Source organism: Stenella coeruleoalba (genome assembly GCF_951394435.1).
Source record: "Stenella coeruleoalba genome assembly, chromosome: 7".
NCBI lineage: Eukaryota > Metazoa > Chordata > Mammalia > Artiodactyla > Delphinidae > Stenella > Stenella coeruleoalba.
This window is the reverse complement of record NC_137153.1, coordinates 23929120-23948301: the sequence shown is the minus strand read 5'-3', so window position 1 is coordinate 23948301 and position 19182 is coordinate 23929120. Positions and strand designations below refer to the sequence as shown.

The 19182-nt window shown below is 59.1% G+C and overlaps 1 protein-coding gene across 1 annotated transcript in view; it reads left to right on the top strand.

Annotated features, from left to right (window-relative positions):
- BMP1 (bone morphogenetic protein 1) overlaps window positions 1–17406 on the top strand; it is a 40692-nt gene extending 23286 nt beyond the window's left edge. Inside the window, exons 10-20 of the mRNA XM_079927459.1 lie at window positions 1213–1329; window positions 1592–1737; window positions 1839–2034; window positions 3286–3411; window positions 4192–4352; window positions 4752–4932; window positions 8748–8873; window positions 11942–12069; window positions 12455–12668; window positions 14529–14779; window positions 16694–17406. Coding sequence (XP_079783585.1) covers window positions 1213–1329; window positions 1592–1737; window positions 1839–2034; window positions 3286–3411; window positions 4192–4352; window positions 4752–4932; window positions 8748–8873; window positions 11942–12069; window positions 12455–12668; window positions 14529–14779; window positions 16694–16828 — 1781 coding nt within the window. The 3' untranslated portion in view covers window positions 16829–17406. The remainder of the gene's footprint in view (window positions 1–1212; window positions 1330–1591; window positions 1738–1838; window positions 2035–3285; window positions 3412–4191; window positions 4353–4751; window positions 4933–8747; window positions 8874–11941; window positions 12070–12454; window positions 12669–14528; window positions 14780–16693) is intronic.
- The last annotated feature ends 1776 nt before the right edge of the window (window positions 17407–19182 follow it).

Here is a 19182-nt window from a genome sequence, read left to right as displayed (position 1 = left end):
GTGTATAGGTGTGGGCAATCACACAGGGTGACAGAGGGAGATGGACAGGCCTGTCCTCTCAGCTCCAGGCTCTCTTCCTCATCTGGGCAATTTCAGAGGCTCTGTTTTCTGTCTGCGAGATGTGGCCTGAGGGTGCCCACAGTGCAGCCTGGTGCACCACAGAGACCTACATTCCTGGCACGGTCGCCCAAACCTGTTTGCACAGGGTGCCTTGTCTCGGGGGTAGGGGAGTGGGTAAGTGGGGGATGGATGGGTCAGAACCACAGGACAGAAGATGCTGTAATGGACACAGAGTTAGAGCCTGAGGAGCTACATGAATTCTTCTTCGATCTGGATGTGAGCCTAAGTAGCTCAGGACCGCTCATTGGCGTTAGAACTTTGTCTCACAGCCCAGCCTCTGCCTGAAGCAGGCTGACGAATCCTCGCTCACCATCTCTTTTTTCCCCCAGTTTCTGATGTTCGAATATTTCTTATTAGTCACCCAAAGCAGCTGTCATTACGACACTTCTTGCTACAGAAGAGTTAGCATTTCCAAGATTGCTGTTTCTTTCTTTTTTTTTTTGCAGTTTCTTTTTCATAACTTACATTCCTAGGCCAGCAGCCTCTGTCCATTGCTGTAAGTTGGGAAACACCCATATTATTACGAACACACACATCAGCCCTAGTCAATTCTTGACTACAAAGAATTCCACAGATGGCCAGCCTCGTCCACTTATGTGGATTCTTGTCGGGTTTTATTTCAAAGAGGACATTTTCTCACCCAGTCCCCGGATTCTGGGATTTATTTGGGGTCCCATGGCATCCCCTGCATTTGAGCAAAAGAAAACTGTTGCTTGTTTTTGGTTATTACTTGTTTGCATGGAGAGCAAATAAGAAAGGATAAGTAGTGATGATAATGCTCTTTTTAAAAAGTAAATAAAACACAGATACTGTTGGCTAAGGTGAGGAGTCACCGTTCCTCCCAGAAACAGACTCCTATCCTTTCCCTCAAGGGCAGGAAATCTTCTAGAGTGGACTCTGGCCCTTCAAGGCCAAACTGGACCTTGGACCAGATGCAGGCCAACTTGAATGTGTGTCAAGTGCAGACCAGGGCCAGAGCCCCTGAGCCCCTCAGAGAGGTGGGGAGGGCTTCCTGGAGGTGCAGCCCTGGTGCGGGAAGGGAGAGGGCCTTGCTTTGGGCCTCACTGCCCCCTGTCCACGCCGTCTGTCCAGGCCGCTTCTGCGGGGGCAAACTCCCGGAGCCCATTGTCTCCACCGACAGCCGCCTCTGGGTTGAATTCCGCAGCAGCAGCAACTGGGTCGGGAAAGGCTTCTTTGCGGTCTATGAAGGTACCGAGGCAGGGGGACGGGGGAGTCAGAGGTGGGGTCCCTGGGCACCCTAGAACCACTCCCTCCTGGCACCCCAGAGGCAAGGCCGAGGGCCCGTGAAGGAGGAAGTAGAGATCCCACTGGGACTGGCCAGGGCTAGGGGCACTGGGAAGCTGGGAATGTGGGTGGGCAGGGCTAGAAGAGGGGGTAGAGGGGCTCTCGAACATTGCAGAGCATTCTGACTGACATCCTCTTTTTCCCAACTCGTCCCCTGTCCCCAAAGCCATCTGTGGGGGAGATGTGAAAAAGGACAACGGCCACATCCAGTCGCCCAATTACCCAGACGACTACCGGCCCAGCAAAGTCTGCATCTGGAGGATCCAGGTGTCCGAGGGCTTCCATGTGGGCCTCACCTTCCAGTCCTTTGAGGTGGGTCAGAGACCCCTAGGACGGCCCACCTCCTGCGGGCTTCCGGGGCTTGGGTCTGGGCCGCCAGGCCTCCTCCTGCTGACGGAGCCCCCGACCCTCAGATTGAGCGCCATGACAGCTGCGCCTATGACTATCTGGAAGTGCGCGACGGACACAGCGAGAGCAGCACCCTCATCGGGCGCTACTGCGGCTATGAGAAGCCGGACGACATCAAGAGCACGTCCAGCCGCCTCTGGCTCAAGTTCGTCTCTGATGGGTCCATTAACAAAGCTGGCTTCGCCGTCAACTTTTTCAAAGGTGCCTCCTTCCCCGCACCCCTACCCCGGCCCACTCCTGTGGCCAACCGACCTCCTTTGTTCCTTCTTTTTATTTTTTAAATTTTATTTGATTGAAGTAAGAACACTTAGCGTGAGGTCTACACTCAGAGCACATCTAAGTGTACAAACCAGTATTGCCGACCAAGTGCAGATCTCCTTGCTTGACGGAAACTTTATGCCCGCTGATTCATAACTCCCCCCCCCTCCCCCAGCCCTGGGCACCCATCATTCCACTCTTCAGTTTTATGAATTGGGCTATTTTAGATACCTCATGTGAGTGGAATCATGCAGAATTTGACTTTTGGGGACTGGCTTATTTTACTTAAAATAATGTCCTGAAGGTTCATCCGTGTTATCGCATATGGCAGAGTTTCCTTCTTTTTTAGGGCTGAATAGTATTCCACTGTGTGTCTGAACCACATTTCCTTTAGTCTCATCCGTGGAGGGACACCTTGGCTATTGTGAATGGTGCTGCCATGGCTTCATTCGTTCCTCATTCACTCACTCAACACACTGTGAGGGATTCGTAGACCCTGGCGCCCTGCCCTTGAATTTATGGCCTAACTGGGCAGAAAAGGTCCCACTGAAAAACTACATACCTCACTGAGTAAATGACAAACGTAGGTAAAAGTAGCTGACACACGGTAGGTGGTCGACAGAGAATTGACATAACAATTCAGGAGTTGCCAAAAGTTTGTACTGAAGGAATGTTGGTGAGATGTGCAGGCAGAAAGTACCGTAGGAGCTCAGGGAGGAGACAAGGCAGCGTGGACGTTTTATCGGCGTGACCCTGGGCATTGAGGGTGTTCTGCCCAAGCCTCATTTCCTCGTCTGTAATCTGGGCACAGTTACAGCCCCTCCATCACAGGCTTCATGTAGGGATTGAAGCAGAGGTGAAAGAATGGTACTCAGCCGGGGATGGCGCATGAGAGGGCCCAGTGAATGGTGGTGGCCACCAGCCCAGCCAGTGTGGTCAGAAGGAAGGCTCCATGGGTCCACCTGTCCCCTCCTTCAGGGAACTGCCTGTCCCTTTGGGGTTGTCACAGACAGGATCCCCTGGGGACCGGGTGGGGTTCTGAGCAGGTCACAGCTGACTTCCTCCCCCTGGAATGGGACTGGGGGTGGTCCTAGCAGCCTGAGGGATCCTGGACTTGACTCCCAAGCAGAGGGCAGGAGGAGGGACCCAGGCCCCGGACTGGGAGTCACTGACACCCTTTCCTTACGACCGCAGAGGTGGACGAGTGCTCTCGGCCCAACCGCGGGGGCTGTGAGCAGCGGTGTCTCAACACCCTGGGCAGTTACAAGTGCAGCTGCGACCCTGGGTATGAGCTGGCCCCTGACAAGCGCCGCTGCGAGGGTAAGTGCCCCCGGGCTGCCCAGGACCCTGTTCCCTCTCCCACCCCAAACCCTCCAGCCCGGGTCTCTTCTGCCCTTGGACAGACCCCTTTCCAGAAAAACGAGGATTCCCTGGCACTTTGGTCACTACTCATGGGTAAGGAATACATTGTCTCTTTCAATCCCCCGGAACACACTGTGACCAGGTGTGATGTACTCTGGTTTGGTTTTCATTCTTGTTCTTCTTTTTAAATGCTGATCTTGATTGATTTCATCACCCAGCAGAAGGTCACGATCCACAGTTTGGAAACCACTGTTCTTAGACAGGCACTGAGTTCCAGCCTCTCATTATAAATGTTCCCAGGAGGTAGTGAAACGCTCTCTGGCTAACTGTCTCCATCTCAGCCTGATCTTGCTGCCGGGCTTCTCTCCACTCACCTCTGAGCAGCTCCCTCTCCCTCCGTGCCTCCCAGTCCCTGCCCCCTGGTCCTCCCTGCCTCCCTCCCAGCACCCCCTGCCCACTGGTACTGCCTTTCTGGAGCCCCTCACCCCACCCCCCACCTCTAAGCAGACACCTGGCCTGTTCTCTCGCAGAGAAAATTGAAGTGACCACACAACTCCTCCTACTCTGAAGACACCCCCCCTCCCCTGCCTCCTTCCCCATAGAGACCACACACCAGCCCCCCAGGCTGGGGGAACCCACAAACCCACTCCTCCTCCTTCATGCACCCCAGCCTGTGTCCATGCCCTTCTCTAGAGCCGGGACTCCTGGTGGGTGACGCCACCTCCCTTGTCCCCCCAGCTGCCTGTGGTGGATTCCTCACCAAGCTCAATGGCTCCATCACTAGCCCGGGCTGGCCCAAGGAGTACCCCCCTAACAAAAACTGCATCTGGCAGCTGGTGGCGCCCACCCAGTACCGCATCTCCCTGCAGTTTGACTTCTTCGAGACCGAGGGCAATGATGTAAGTGCCCGCCTGGGGCTGAGGAGACGCAGGGAGGTCTGAGGCGTGCGAGCTCAGCCTGGTGCCTGCTTCCTACCCTCCGAAAGAAATACTCCAGGAATGTAGAGACAGTGTGTGTGTGGGGGGGGGTTCAGAGGAAGCAGGGGAGGCTCAGGGAGGAGGGCCTTGAAGGCCAGGGAGCACGTGGCACATGGGAATGAAGGACGTGGAGTCCAGAAGCCTGTGGGGAGAGGCAGGGCTGGGGGCTTGTGTGGGGAGCACAAGAGGAACTGATGGGGTGGGGTGGCAAAGCAGGTAACTAAAGGCGAAAGGACCCACGGAACAGGGAGCCTCCTCAGGCGCAGGTGGTCAGGAGAGGCTTCCTGGAGGAGGTGGGCCTGGAGCTGCGCTGCCCCACAGGTGTGCAAGTACGACTTCGTGGAGGTGCGCAGCGGACTCACGGCCGACTCCAAGCTGCACGGCAAGTTCTGTGGCTCCGAGAAGCCCGAGGTCATCACCTCCCAGTACAACAACATGCGTGTGGAGTTCAAGTCCGACAACACAGTCTCCAAAAAGGGCTTCAAGGCCCACTTCTTCTCAGGTAACCCCGGACTCCCCAGCTCCGAGCCCCGCATCCCTTTCTTCCTGCCGCTGCGCCCCTGTACTCTGCAGCCCCTCTGGTGCCGGGCAGCAGGGTCTGTCCCCTGCTCCCCCCTGGCCCTCCACCACCAGGACAGCCCTCCCTGCCTGAACCCCGCTATTCCTGAGCCCTCAAGGCTGTATGGGAGCCGACCTGAGGCCGGGCAGGACATAGGCCTGCAGAAAGGAAGGGAGAGGGCGCTCCAGGCCTCAGGGGCCGCAAGCCAAGACCCGAGGGAGGTCAGGCCCTGGGAGCAGGGAGTGCAGTGAGGCCGGAGGCTGCCGCATGCAGAAGAGGAGGGTGTTTGCATTGGACTGTGGGGCAGGTTATCCGGCAGCGGTTGACTCTTTAATCAGAACCAGCACACACCAAATGGGGTCATGCCGGGGCCTTCAGAAGTGATAAGGAGCCTCCCTTCCCTCAACCCCAAAGCCTTCCCACTCCCCCGAGGCCCACGGTGGGGGACTCAGATCCAACCAGCACATGTCTGTTGACAGCTGCCCCATGTAAGGCTAGGGGTCAAGTCCCTTTAAGGGCCCCATCTCCGGGCAGACAGGAGGCCATGGGCTGGCTGGAGCAGACAGTTTGTCGGGGAGCAACCCAGGGGTCCTCATCCCCAGCACGCCTGGTGGACCAGGCATGGGCGGCGGGAAGCCCAGAAACCTCCGAGCGGGTCCACGCTGCCTTCCTTCTCCCCTCCTTTGCCCAGGGTCCTGCATCCTCAAGCCCCCTATGTGGCCGCCCTGCACCCTCACCTGCCCCGCTGGATGCCATGCACTGCCCCTGTGCACTGGTTCCCTGCTTGGTACTGCCAGCCACCCCGCTCTGCTTACAGTGCCTCACAGCCCCTGCCCCACTGCTGGCTGAGACCCTTGCAATGCGACTCCCTCTCTTCCCTGGGCCCACCTGGAACCCGTGTGAGGTGCTCACCAGAGGGCTGAGGGGACGTAACATCCACTCAGGGATGGGCTCGGCCCTGGGGAAACCATTACCTGCTTACTCTTGTCTCTTCCTGCCCTTCTGTTGCTCCAGTCTTGGTAGGGGGGCGGGGCGGAGGGAGACCAGCACCGCATCTGTCAGACCTAGAGCCCAGGGCTCTCCACCCACGGTTACTGCCCTGCCCTGGCCCGACACTGCTACCCTCAGCCCACCCTCAGCTCTGCACAGACGCGCGCGCACACACATGCACACACACACCTGCACACGCACACTTGCACACGCACACTTGCACTGCCCCTTCTCACAAGAAACCTGCAGAGGACCCTCACCGCTGGGCATCAAGGTTCAGCCCTCAGGGTCCAGGGCATCTGCCTCTGACCCCCCAGGAGGGGGGCTATTTGGACTTTTGGGACACCCAGCGAGGAGACCATAAGGCAAGAAGAAGAGAGAGCCTGAAGACCTTCAGTGTGACCCCAGCCACCTTCCGGGGCATTGGGCACTGGAGGGTGAGTGCCATCTCCTTGTCCCAGCCCGTGTCCACTCCCTGCTCCTGCCCCTTCTGCAACCTGCATCCCTGGCTCCCAGGAGAGGCTGCCCCCGACCATGGCAGAGCCCCTCCCCGGGCACTAAAGCAGCCCTTTCTCAGGGCTCACAGCGCTCAATACCGCACTCAGCACTCACTCACCCACTCACTCGCTCATTGGGCAAGTATTCCTTTTACCCCTACAGTATGCCAGGCACTGTACTCGGTTTTTGGGGTGCAAATACGAGGAAGGCATGGGGGTCAATTTCAGGACGATCTTTGCTCATTCCGTGAGCTGGAACTCCTGAAGCTCCCAGCATAGTCATCAGTGAGTTACTCGGTGAAACCCCAGGATGGGTTGTAGGGTGCCCATCACCCCACATTCTCACAGGGCTTGTGCAAAGGCAGCTTCCACAGGGCCCTCTGTCAGGGTCCCTCACGATGCTCTAACTGAGGAGACCTGGGGAAGGACTTGGGGACTCCACCTCTTGACCTTGGGTTGTTTGGGTCCCACGGGGTCTGGCTCACGTGAGAGTGAATTGGAGAAGCAGGGCCATCTGGGAGCCAGTGCTCCAGCCCTTGGGCCCCTCTCCCAAGGGAGACCCGGAACAGGGCCGCCGTTGTCACAGACTCCGCCTGGCCATGTGAATGTCAGCAGGCATCTTTCTACCTCGGGGCTCATCTCTGGAACTCTGTGTGTCCACTCCCCTTCCCTGAATGCCTGCCTCCGTTCCAGGCACACAGTACCCAAAATGACCATGGAGAGACTGGAGAATATGTGTGTGTGATGTACCCGTGCCTGTGACCACGTGTCCCTCTGTGTGTCAGTTTCTGTGTTCACGGGAGAGCGCATGTGCAGATCCGCCCGAATGGGAGCAGCTGCGCCTGTGAGCCCTCCTGAGTCCGCAGTGGCCTGTTGATGAGTCCGTGGTCTCTGCATCCACGTGTGTCTCTGTTTGTACCTGTGCTTGTGTGTGCCTGTGCATGCTTCCTCACGCACAGGGAGTGAGCCAGCAGCGTCTATCCCTGGCACGTGTACGCAGGTGGCCGATGGCTGCCGTGTGTGAGTGTGGTGTCTGTGTGTGAGGGGCTGACGTGTATCCTGTCCGTGTGTGTGTGTGTGTGTGTGTGTGTGTGTGTGTCAACCTGTGGGTCAGTGTCTGTGCTGCCGTGTCGGGACGACGGTACAGGGTGAGGGATAATATGTCTGTGGGTGTGTTGGCGTGAGTGTGTGTCTGTGTCTGTAACACACTGTAGTTGCAGCACCAGGAGAGAGCCGAGCTCTGGATGAGGCCCCCTTCCCATGGACTGCTCCCCTCTGCTAGAGACTCTGCGTCTCCTTCCCCAGCGTGCGGGCCTCATTCCCACCCCCAAGGCCTTCTCCCTGCCGCAGGCTTCCTCCCGTCTGTCCCCTGTCGCTGTGCCTCCCCCCACCCGCTGCCCCTCCGTGGCCTGGCTGCTCCGGACATGGCCGTCCTGCATGTGTGTCCCGCTGCCCCCCAACCCCGTGCTGCCCGTGGACCCCCCTCGGAGCCCGGCCTGGTTTTCACTGCTCTCCCTCCCTGGCCCCCGCCCTCCACCCGCACCCCTTGGTCCCTTTTCTCCTTCTCTCTCTCGTTTCAGAAAAGAGGCCAGCTCTGCAGCCCCCCCGGGGACGGCCCCACCAGCTCAAATTCCGAGTGCAGAAAAGAAACCGGACCCCCCAGTGAGGCCCGCCTGGCCTCCCGGACCCTTTGTTACTCAGGAACCTCACCTTGGACGGAATGGGCTGGGGGCTCTGCTGCCGCCCACCCCAACCTCCGCTCTGCCATGCCGGCCCGGCTCCCTCCGGCCGGACAGAACTGGTGCTCTCCTCGCCCCCGCCCCCGCTCACGTGGACAGGGGACTCTCCCTGCCTCCCGCCCCTCCCATTTTGATGGTGTCTGTGACATTTCCTGTTGTGAAGTAAAAGAGGGACCCCTGCGTCCTGCTCCTTTCTCTTGCAGTCTGCTTGTCCGTGTGTCTATTTTTCCACTTGTCCGTCTGTCCAGTAAGCAGGTAATGGTAGAGGGTTCCCATGCTGGTCAGCTCCAGACCCCAGCCTCCCTCCGTCCACTTCTCCTTTCTCTCCGCACAGCTGGGCCCCCCTCAGCCACCTCCGCTTGATGCAGTGCCCTGGACCCCCACCATCGCCTTGACCTCCGCTCCCCACCCTGCCTGTGGGGGGGCGGGGGGAGGGTGAGGTGGACGCCCAGCCGGTCCTCCCACTTCCCCTGGGGTGATGCAGCCCTCATCCCTGCACAGACCGGTCTGCCCTTGCTTGTTCCCCCTGCAGACAAGGACGAGTGCTCCAAGGATAACGGCGGCTGCCAGCAAGACTGCGTCAACACCTTCGGCAGCTACGAGTGTCAGTGTCGCAGCGGCTTTGTCCTCCACGACAACAAGCACGACTGCAAGGAAGGTAAGCGCTGCCAGAGCCCCCGGGCACCTTCCCCTGCCCACGGCCTGGGGCCTGAAGGGCTCAGCGCTGCCATCTCCTCCGGCCTCTCTTTGGACTCAAGAAGCTGAGTGACCTCTGAGGTCACCTCGTTTTGCCTCCCGCCTAGTGCACGGACCCTCCCCATCCCTCCCGCGCCCCCCCCCCAGCAATATCCAAGCCACACACACTTCTGGAGAGGAGGGGCTGCCCCCAGGCCCCATTGTTAGGCTGTTCTGGTAATTAGGGCTCCTGAAAATCCATGTCCAAGTCTTTCTCTTTGTCCGACCTCCCGCTGTCAGGGACGCAAGCTGGGACAGTGGTGAAGAGCACAGACTCTGGTGCCAGGCTCCCAGCCCTACCACTTAGCCAGCCACGCGCCCTTGGGCAGCAGACTTCCTTTCTCCGCACCCGGGTTTGCTCACGGGTGACTCCTGGATGGTACCAGCACCCTCCTCCTAGGGGCGGGGCGCTGTGATGTGCTCCGAGCAGCGCCTGCCTCATAGCAAGCAGTCACGTATGTCACTGTTATCGGTCACATCTCTGACCCCTGGGGACACCCAGAACAGGGCTGCTGCCTCCCTGACATTGAAGCCCTGCAGATCCTTGGAAACAGCTCTCAGGTCATTGCCCATATCACGTGATACCTCTCTGGATGCAATACAACCCTGGCCTGCTCCCAGTTGCTGATTCCACTGTGGCCCGTGCCTGCTGGGGATGTACTATCCCAGCAGCACAATGTAGACTCGCCTCTGACACTGAGAGTCTGTGTGCCGTTGGGTGAGTCATTTCGGTTCTCTGAGCTTCAATTGCCTCACCCATGAGATGGTCCTACGCTTTAGAGCCCTTGCTTTGAGCACTTAGCACAGTGCCTGGCAAATGCCTCTTCTCACCATTACTAGGTGGACAACCAAAGTACCAGCAAATAAACTGCCGACTAGGATAAACAGAGGTGAAGCACCCAACGGACGTCCCAGGGCTTCCATCCCCATCGCTTCAGGCTGTCCAAATATAGAGTACCTGACTCACGGAGCCCCCGTATCTTTTAGCTAGGGGAGACCTTCTTCTGATGTTGTCTAAACTGTATGCCATCTCTGTACTCTCTATGAAAAACAGGGTTTTGCTAAAGAACCCTCAGCATTGACATCAACAAGATAGCAGGAGCAGGTGTAAACCTCCTGGGAAGATGGCCTGTGCGTAGCTCCGATTCACTTTAGAAGAACTCATCGTTTCTTACTCAAGTGCTAGGCTAGTAACAAATCAGTATTTCCTGACCCTCTGTGGGGGGTGTAGCTCTGTGCAAAGTTCTGTAGGGGGTTCAAGAGGGGATCCCTCTGCTCCCGAGGAGACTGCAGTGTAGCTGGGGAGAGAAGTGGGCATGGAAGGAGAAATCAGAGGGTGGGGAAAACTGGTGTAAAAATGGGGTGGGGGGCAGGGAGTGTGGACATGGGAAGCTGAAGATGGGTAATGGAAGCAGCTCATAGCTCAAATGTGGAGGCCAGGAGCTCCACCTGCCTCCACCCGGGCCGCTGGGTGGCCTGCAAGGGCACTGCCCCTCTGGACCCTGGCGGCTGTGCATTCATCCTGTGAGCCTCTGACTATAGGCACAGCTGTTCAGCCTGCACCCCACCCACCCCTCTCTCCTCCCCAGTCCAGCGGTGCACTGGCTTTTCCTCAGAGGGACCTGTCAGATTGGATGATAACGCTTAAGGAGCATCAGCCTTGGAGTTTGTGAGGCCATGCTGTTCCGAGGCAGAAGGCAGATTGCAGTGGATCAAGGAGCCATGAGTAGTGAGAACATGGTGTAGCAAGTTTTCTTGAAGACAAGGAGACAGGATGGGTGGTAGCAGGAGGAGAGCGTTGTTTCAGGATGGGCAAAGCGTAGGAAGGGTTCGTGGCCTGGCCGAGCTGGCAGAGGGAGTGAGCGCGGGTAATGTGTGACATGAGGGTCCCCAGATGGTGGGCAGCAATGAGCTCCAGCTCAAGGAAGGAAAATCCATTCCTGCCCGGGAGGAGTGGCACCTTCTCTAAGACAAGGCAGGAGGGAAGGTGAGCGGGAAAGGTGAGTTTGCCGGTAGGGGTTGGGAAATTGAAGTTGTTCATATCTGAGGTCCCTGCTTTTCTCCAGGAGGCAGGAGGTGAGGTGGTCTGCTGGGAGCGGGGCTGGGAGTTGAGGAGAGGGCCGAAGGTTCGGAGCCGTAGCTGAGGAGGTGAGAGATGGAGCTGGTGAAGGACGAATCCAAAGAATATCAAGGGGTGGGGGCCCAGCCACGCTTGGAGACCACGAATGGGGTTTTCCAGGACGGTGCCGCTCAAGCACGGCCCTTGATGAGCAGTTGGGGTGATGGCCCACATGGTGCAGCTGATAGAGAAGCAAGTCAACCCAGGAGGAAGTGTTGGGAGGAAGTGGAAGGGTCAAGGCCATGGAGGCCTCTCTAAAGCTGGAGAGCTGTTAGGGAAAGGGAGGGCCTGAGCGCCCTGGAAGAACGGGAGGCGGCCACTGCGAGGGTGATGTGTTTGTAGCATCGAGAATTGGAGGGTGATGGCGAAGCCTTGGCGGTGAGAGGTGAGAACCCATAGAGCTGAGAAGGTCAGGGGCGCGAGGCATGTGGGTGGACCATCCACGTGTGTGTTGACATCACCTAGGATGGTGGCAGGAGTGGGGTGGAGAGAACTGAGTCAGATGCCAAAGTCTTCTGTGGATGTGGAAGCGTGGCAGGAGGTCAGAGGATGCCGGCTTCGTGGAGAGCAGAGGTGGTATGGCCAAGTGGCCTCAAAGGTCCAGGAGTGTACACAGGGTGCCTGGGAGGGCTGCTTCCATGGCTGGTGCCAGGTGAGGTCCAGCTTGGAACCGAGCAGCTAGATTTCCCCGGGCTGGGTGACTGAATGGAAAAGAAGTGATGTGAGCTTTCATTCCATTTCTAAGTGGGGGACAAGAGAAGCAAGAAAGGGGGAGGAGGGGAGGGAGGGGCTTCTTCCTTCCTTTCTTCATAGGGGCCATTGGAGCACTGGGGTCCCTGCTGATCCCCTTCCCCTCACTCACCTCTCCACAGCCGGCTGTGACCACAAGGTGACATCCACCAGCGGCACCATCACCAGCCCCAACTGGCCTGACAAATACCCCAGCAAGAAGGAGTGTACCTGGGCCATCTCTAGCACCCCCGGGCACCGGGTCAAGCTGGTAAGGTGCCCGCTCCCCACCCCGCTCCTCCGTGCCATCTGTGCATCACCTATTTCCTGTCAGCTCCAAAGCCCCATGTCACTCAGAGCACTGCTCAGGGCCATGCAGGCTGCAGGCTGGTGGCCTGGCTGAGCCCACAGGGCTGCCATCCCTGTGAGAAGCCCAAGTCTGGTGTGGACAGAGGCCCTTTCCCAGCATACAGTGGGTTTGTACCTGCCATCGCCTCATTCCTAGATCCTCCCCGTCTCCCATCCACCAGCAGTGGCCACTGCCCCGGTGTCCATGAACTGGGGTCCGGGGGCCTTGGTTTGGTGCCACCTGTTGCCCACGCCTCCTGCCCCGGCCACATAATTCCTAATTCGCTGTCCTCCCTCATGCCCTCCAGACCTTCATGGAGATGGACATCGAGTCCCAGCCTGAGTGTGCCTACGACCACCTGGAGGTGTACGACGGGCGTGACGCCAAGGCCCCCGTCCTGGGCCGCTTCTGCGGGAGCAAGAAGCCTGAGCCCGTCCTGGCCACGGGCAGCCGCATGTTCCTGCGCTTCTACTCTGACAACTCCGTGCAGAGGAAGGGCTTCCAGGTGTCCCACTCCACAGGTGAGCCCACCGCAGGCCAGGGTGGGGGCAGCCGGTGCCCTGTGTGGTCATTTGTCCTGGAGGCATCTGCTGATCCTGGTCTCAAAGGCAGGCCCTGGGCTCCAGTCGGAGGTTTACAAAGAGCTCCTGAAGACACAGACAGGCCCAGCCCCTGGCCGGGTGGACAGACAGCATGTCCTGAAGGCCAGACCAGAGGGGCAGAGAGTCAGCCTCCTGGGCCAGGGAGAGGAGGTCCTGATTAGGGGTGCGAAGGTCAGAAAGAAAACAGGGCGGTGACAACAGTGGGTAGAGAACCAGAGATGGGGAGGGAATCCCCTGGAGTCCCCAGAGGTAGGACACTTGTCTGTGCGGTAGGCCACCCACATTCTACCCCCCCAGATTCACGCGTTCATTCATTCCGCAGACATTTGTTAACACGTGGCAGGTACGCGGCAGCATCCTAAGGGAGGGTCACAAAATGAACGAAGCAGGGCTTCCCTGGTGGCGCAGTGGCTGAGAGTCCGCCTGCCGATGCAGGGGACGCGGGTTCGTGCCCCGGTCCGGGAAGATCCCACATGCCGCAGAGCGGCTGGGCCCGTGAGCCATGGCCGCCGAGCCTGCACGTCCAGAGCCTGTGCTCCGCAACGGGAGAGGCCACGACAGTGAGAGGCCCGCGTACCGCAAAAAAAAAAAAAAAAAAAAAAATGAACGAAGCAGACAAACCTCTCAGTCCTTGAGGGGTTTACTCTGCATTTACTTGTTCGTTTATTCAACAACCTTCTACTGAGCCCTGGACCCTGCAGGAGACTCAGAGGGGCACGGAGAGGTGAATCAGGCATAAGCCCTTCACCCTGCCCACACGGGAACCCACAGCCTAGGGGAGAGACAGGACACAGACAGATAATTACAGCAGGAGACAAAACACGCTAAGGGCCTCGCTCTGGGTGTGAGGTGATGGGTCATTGCAGGCAGGGGAGGAGCCCAAGCACAGCCACAACCCCAGACAGCTCTGGGTGTACACAGGTGACTGCAGGTCATTTAGTTTGGCTGGAGCAATGGGCGTGTGAGGACAGCAGTGAACTGGGAATGGTGTGGCTACAGAGAAAGGCTGGAGCCCAGTCCTGTGAGGCCTGGGACATCAGGCCAACGGTGACCGCTGGGGGCTTGGCAGGCTTCTTGTGGGTCTTAAGCTACCTGTTGGGGAGGCCCCAGAGCTGATGGGTCCACAGTCCCGCTCCTCCCTTTTAACTCAGCCCCTGACCCAGGCCTCGCCCATCCACACCCCACCCGTGAGCCCAGGTGTCCTGAAGGCCAGAGGGCGTAGGAAGGGGTGGACGGGATGACCCTGCCCTGCCTGCTCTCGTTTGCCCTTCCCAGCACAGGGTCACACACTGGAGGCCCGGAACTCCATCGGGCCCTCAGACCTGCTCTGTTTGGCCCACACTGTGTCTTTTAAAAACATGAGCCACCGTTTAAAAATTAGGAGTTTTCGCATAAAATCCACGAGTACGTCTTCTCGCTTAAGAAAGGGAGCTCAGGCGACACAGGGCCCACATTCTTCCGTGATAGCCATCAGCTGGAGCAAATTAGCAGCAACCTCTTTCAACAAGCGTGCTCTCCCTGGGGCCTCTGCTCAGAGCGGCCTTCCACCCACCACGTCCCCGGGCCTCCGCGGGCATCTCTCCAGAGGGAAAGCCGCAGAGCACTTGTTCCAGGCCAAGGCCTGGGCCGGGTCCAAACCCACCTATCACTAGCCATGTGGCCTCGTCCCAGGGCCTCCATCCGGCCAGGAGGCCTGAATACGGGGAGGGACAGTGCCTGGGCCACAGCCGTGCTCGGGGTGGGGGGGGTGGCTGATCTTGTGTCCCCCTCCCCCCTCAGAGTGTGGAGGCCAGGTGCAGGCAGAGGTGAAGACCAAGGACCTTTACTCCCACGCCCAGTTTGGCGATAACAACTACCCCGGGGGCGTGGACTGCGAGTGGGTCATCGTGGCCGAGGAAGGCTATGGCGTGGAGCTGGTGTTCCAGACCTTCGAGGTGGAGGAGGAGGCCGACTGCGGCTACGATTACATGGAGCTCTTCGACGGCTACGACAGTACGGCCCCCAGACTGGGGCGCTACTGCGGCTCCGGGGTGAGACCCGCCACCCCTCACCCCAGCGCAGGGACCCAGCGCCTCTGCAGGCCGGGGGTCCCGGCGCGGGGGACAGCCCCTGCCTGGCACGTTGTAGGAGCCAGAGACCTACAAAGTGGGTGGTCGCTCACAGAGGCCCGCCCCGCCCTGGGCCATCCCCACCCAGGAAACCAGGTCCTTTCTGGTCAACACAGAGGTTCCTGCAGCCTCTGGGATAGGCCCTGCCCTGACCCAAGCCTGCTCAGCACCAGTTTGGTTGGGTCTCCAAGGTAGTTTGCATCTGGAGAGGAGGATGGAGTTCCCTCTGCCCTCTGATTCCCTCGTCCCAGTCCAAAGGCAGCTGACCAGGGCCCGGAATGAGGGCAGAGGTTGGGGCAGGAGCCAGAGACCAGGACTGAGCTGAGTCGTGCTAGGCAGTCGTTCTGGCGGAGCCATAACAATACCCTCATCTCTTCCACTGCCCGTTTCTCTTCTTGGTGAAAGGCCAGCTGGCCCCAAAGCAGATACTGATGCCGCTGTCCAAGCAGATACTGAATATTACCTCTTGGTCCATAAAATGGCACTTTCAGAGGCAGTGGGCAAAAGTTTGCTCGATGCGGTTTTAACTAAGGCCACAGGAAAACCGCAGAGGTGGGTTTATTTTCCTCCAGGCAGAGCTTGTGAGTTCTTTTGTTTTTTTCTTTTTCTTTTCTTTTTAATCCTCTCCTCCTTCAGTGAATGTCATCTTCCCCTCGCCATTCCACACACACACACACACACACTTTTGCACATGTACTCACACTCATATGCACACTCAGACACGCCCTCCTTCCCATCACTTCCCTGGTCCCCTGCCTCTCATGGCCGTGCTCCAGGGCTGCCTGGGTGCCCCAGGAAGGGTTAAACTTCCCAGGAGCAGCAGTAGCTGCTGAACCCAGCATTGGCCGGTGGAATATCCCCTTAGGAGCAGAGCTTCAGCCTTTGTCAACTGGCAAGGGCCGGGCAGGGCTGGGACAGGGTGGAGAGCTGGGGAAGCGGAGCACACAGCCCCCCTGCCTGCCTGGCTCAGCCGCTCCAGGATCCCCAGGCGACCAAGCTAGTGCCCCCTCCCCACTTGACTCTTTGTGACTCCCTTGATCTGACACCTTTGGGTGAGTCACACACCAAATTGGGTGTCCCCAGGTGGCGTCTTCCAAAGACTTCCATCAGGCTGGAGCAAACGGGAGGGGACCTGGGGAAGGAACCCAGTTCCGTCAGGGCTTCCTGGCATGGTTGCTGGAAATGTCCCCAAGGTTTTCGGAGGGCTTTGAGGGCCAGGGCCTCTTCGTGCTGATGCTCTGTGGGTGGCTGTCATGCTGAGGGCCTGCACACAGAGGTGAGGAGGGGCTCGCAGGCGCCTAGGAAGGGGCATCACCCGGAGCTGACCATGGCCCGCATCGGGGGGAGGGCAGGAGCGTGGTGGCCGAGTCCGGGTCTGGGGGACCCAGCTGTCCTGTATTCTCCAAGAGACAGCCGGGACAGCAACAAGGCGGCCACTCAGACAAGCTGCTCCCTTTCCCAGCTATCCTCTTTCTGTTCCTGCCACCAGCCCTTCTAGGCTTGGAGAGCAGAGAGCTTCTGAGGGAAGCCAGGCCCAGCGGGGGGGCAGTGCCTTGCCTAAGACTTCACAGCTAACTAGTTAGTAGCAGCGCTGGGTGTGGAATGAAAGTGTAACTCTGCACTTAAGACAAGCTCCTCTACCCCCTGCTACCTCCCCTCCTCCAGGCACCCCATTAAACCCCTGCTCCTGAGAATCCTACTCCTGCTTCCAGGCGCTGGGGGAATCTGGCAGAAGTCGGGAGCTGCCCGCCTTCCTCATAGCTGGGGAACTCGGGGAGGGAAACGGCAGCCCTGCCCCTGGTCCTCAGTCTCATGCCCACCCCTTTCCTCTGTCAGCCTCCCGAGGAGGTGTACTCGGCGGGAGATTCTGTCCTGGTGAAATTCCACTCGGATGACACCATTACCAAAAAAGGCTTCCACCTGCGATACACCAGCACGAAGTTCCAGGACACGCTGCACAGCAGGAAGTGACCACTGCCCTCACACGGCGGGGACGGGAGGCCCGCTGCCCTCAGTCAACTGAGCCGGACAGCGGGGGCTGGGCAGAAGGCGGGACCCCGTCCCCGTCCCCCAGGTGCCAGGACCTGCGGGCCAATGGTCCAGGTGAGGCAGGGCGCTGGACTCCTACATGAGCCACTGCCCCACGATCCCTTCCTCCCTTGCCCCCGCCAGGAGTGAAGGGCCAGGGCCAGGGAGCCAGAGCTTTCCCTGAGACACTTGAAGTGGCCATTCCTCTCTGGGGGCCCAGCCCGGTGGGAGAGGGTCTGTCACCGGGACCCGCCCACCTTCCCTGCCCGTCTCTACACGCTGTATTGTGTATGGCCGGTGGCATATCTTCATTGTAATGTACATTTCCCACCCCTTCTCCAACCCCGATTTGGTTTTATTTTAAGCCTCCACTTCCCCCTGTTTCCTGGGGCGTGAGTTTCCGTACATGTCCCACAGGAGCCAGGGTGGGAGGATGAAGGGGAGGGAGTGGGGCAGCAAGACAGGGCTTCTCTCAGGCCCAGTGGCTGGTCGGCCACACCAGGGCACCCCAGCCAATAAACCGAAAGTGTTACAGCCAGTATCCTGTGCCAGGTGCTGTCTGGGGTATGGGGCCGGCGGGCGTGGGGTGGCTCGTCTCACTCCAGATGCGCAGGCTTGCTGTGTCTGGGGCCGGCCCCCAGCCAGGACACCTGGCCTCACTGGCTGCCCTTCCTTCCATCAATTCCAGGGCCCCAGAGGGTGGGATTTCACGGTCAGGCACACACAGATACGCCTCGCACACGTCAGCCTGCAGGCGCCCCATGTACACACACTGCTCGAAGCTCTCCCACACAGCTGAAGGGGAGGGACATTCTGCAAACAGGCTGTTCGGTGAGGAGGGAGGAGATATGTAAAAGGGGATGGCGTGTGTCTGTCCATCCAGTGTCCAGCCGGGTCTTCTGTCTCTGGGTCTGGGTGTCGGGCTAGGGGAGCCCACCAGGACCCAGAACACCAGCACCAGCCAGAACAGATCCACCAGCTGGCCCCCAGCGCCTGCCCTCCTGAAGGTCGGACCCCACGTGCTGGCCCCTCGGATCCTTCTCTCCTCAGTGAGACAAGAGCCAGATGCTCGGCAGCCCCTGAGCAAACGCTGCAGCTCTGGCCTCCTCTCCCAAGGGGACCCATGGCTGTGTCTTGTCCGGCTTCGTCCTTCCTGCCATTGCCTTCTCCCTGTCCAGGCAATAGTGAGGCACAGACCTGTCTCCCCCAGGCCAGGTGGAGAGAAACTACATCCCCACTCCTTCCCTTCAAAGGAGCCTCTCTCTACCCTTTCTCTCCGTGGATCTCACAGGGAAAGAAAGCCCAGAGAGGACCCAGGTTCTCTGCCTGGACTGGCCACTCGCAGGTTCCAGTGCGAGCAGGCAGCCTGTTTCAAGCCCTGGGGCTCCCCGAGAGCCTTCGGGGGACCGTACGTCTTTTACTGGCCCCAAACTCCTTCCCGTTGCAGAGGCAGATGTTGTGCCAGCTGCTGTCTGGACTATGTGGGGGGACCGACCCCCAGGGAGCAGTGCAGCACGGTGCATCTCATATTGGTCCTTTAGGCAGAAGGCAGCAGTGGAAACCAGACACACGGCTAGTATCTGATGTGCACGCAGGACCAGCTCCCATGGTCAGGCTGCAGCCTTCTCTTCTAGTCCTGAGCGCAGGTGAGGGAGTGGGTGCTGGCCGGAGGGCCAGCGAGGTCACAGGCTGTGATGCACGGCCACCCCTCCACCTCCTCTGACCAAACTGCTCAGGGCAGCTTAGAGGGCCGTGAACAGAATAGAAAAACCCCCAAACCATTGGAGCGGCCCAGGCATCTCATCTGGACACTTTGCCAACACACTTGGCCTCGGCTCCATGGCAGAGTTCGTAGTCAGTGGTCACAGCTCTCCTCACCAGCCCTGCAGGTTCCTCCGAAGCTCAGAGCCAGTTTACAAGCCACGTGTGCCAAGAGAGTCAGGATCACAGCCCCGTCCAGACTGCGGGACTGCGGCCCAAGAGAGTACCCAGTCCTCCCCGACCCAGGTCAGGGCCCCTGTGAACAGCAACAGCACAGCCGGAGGCAGCTCAGGACTGACCCATGCAGCCACCCTGGGCACCCGTCCCAAGACTCCATCACCACCGTAGACTCGGGCCCCTCTAACGACTCAGGGGCCCGTGCTGGTGGGCCCTGCCAGTCTTCCCTGGGCCCATCGTCCCAGAGGCTGCCTCTGGGCGCTGCAGGCTGATCAGGAGCTGGCTGCAGGCCATTGATACACATCCCAGAAGTTAATGAATGTGTTCTCCAGACCCGGCCTACCCTCACCTTCTGCCTA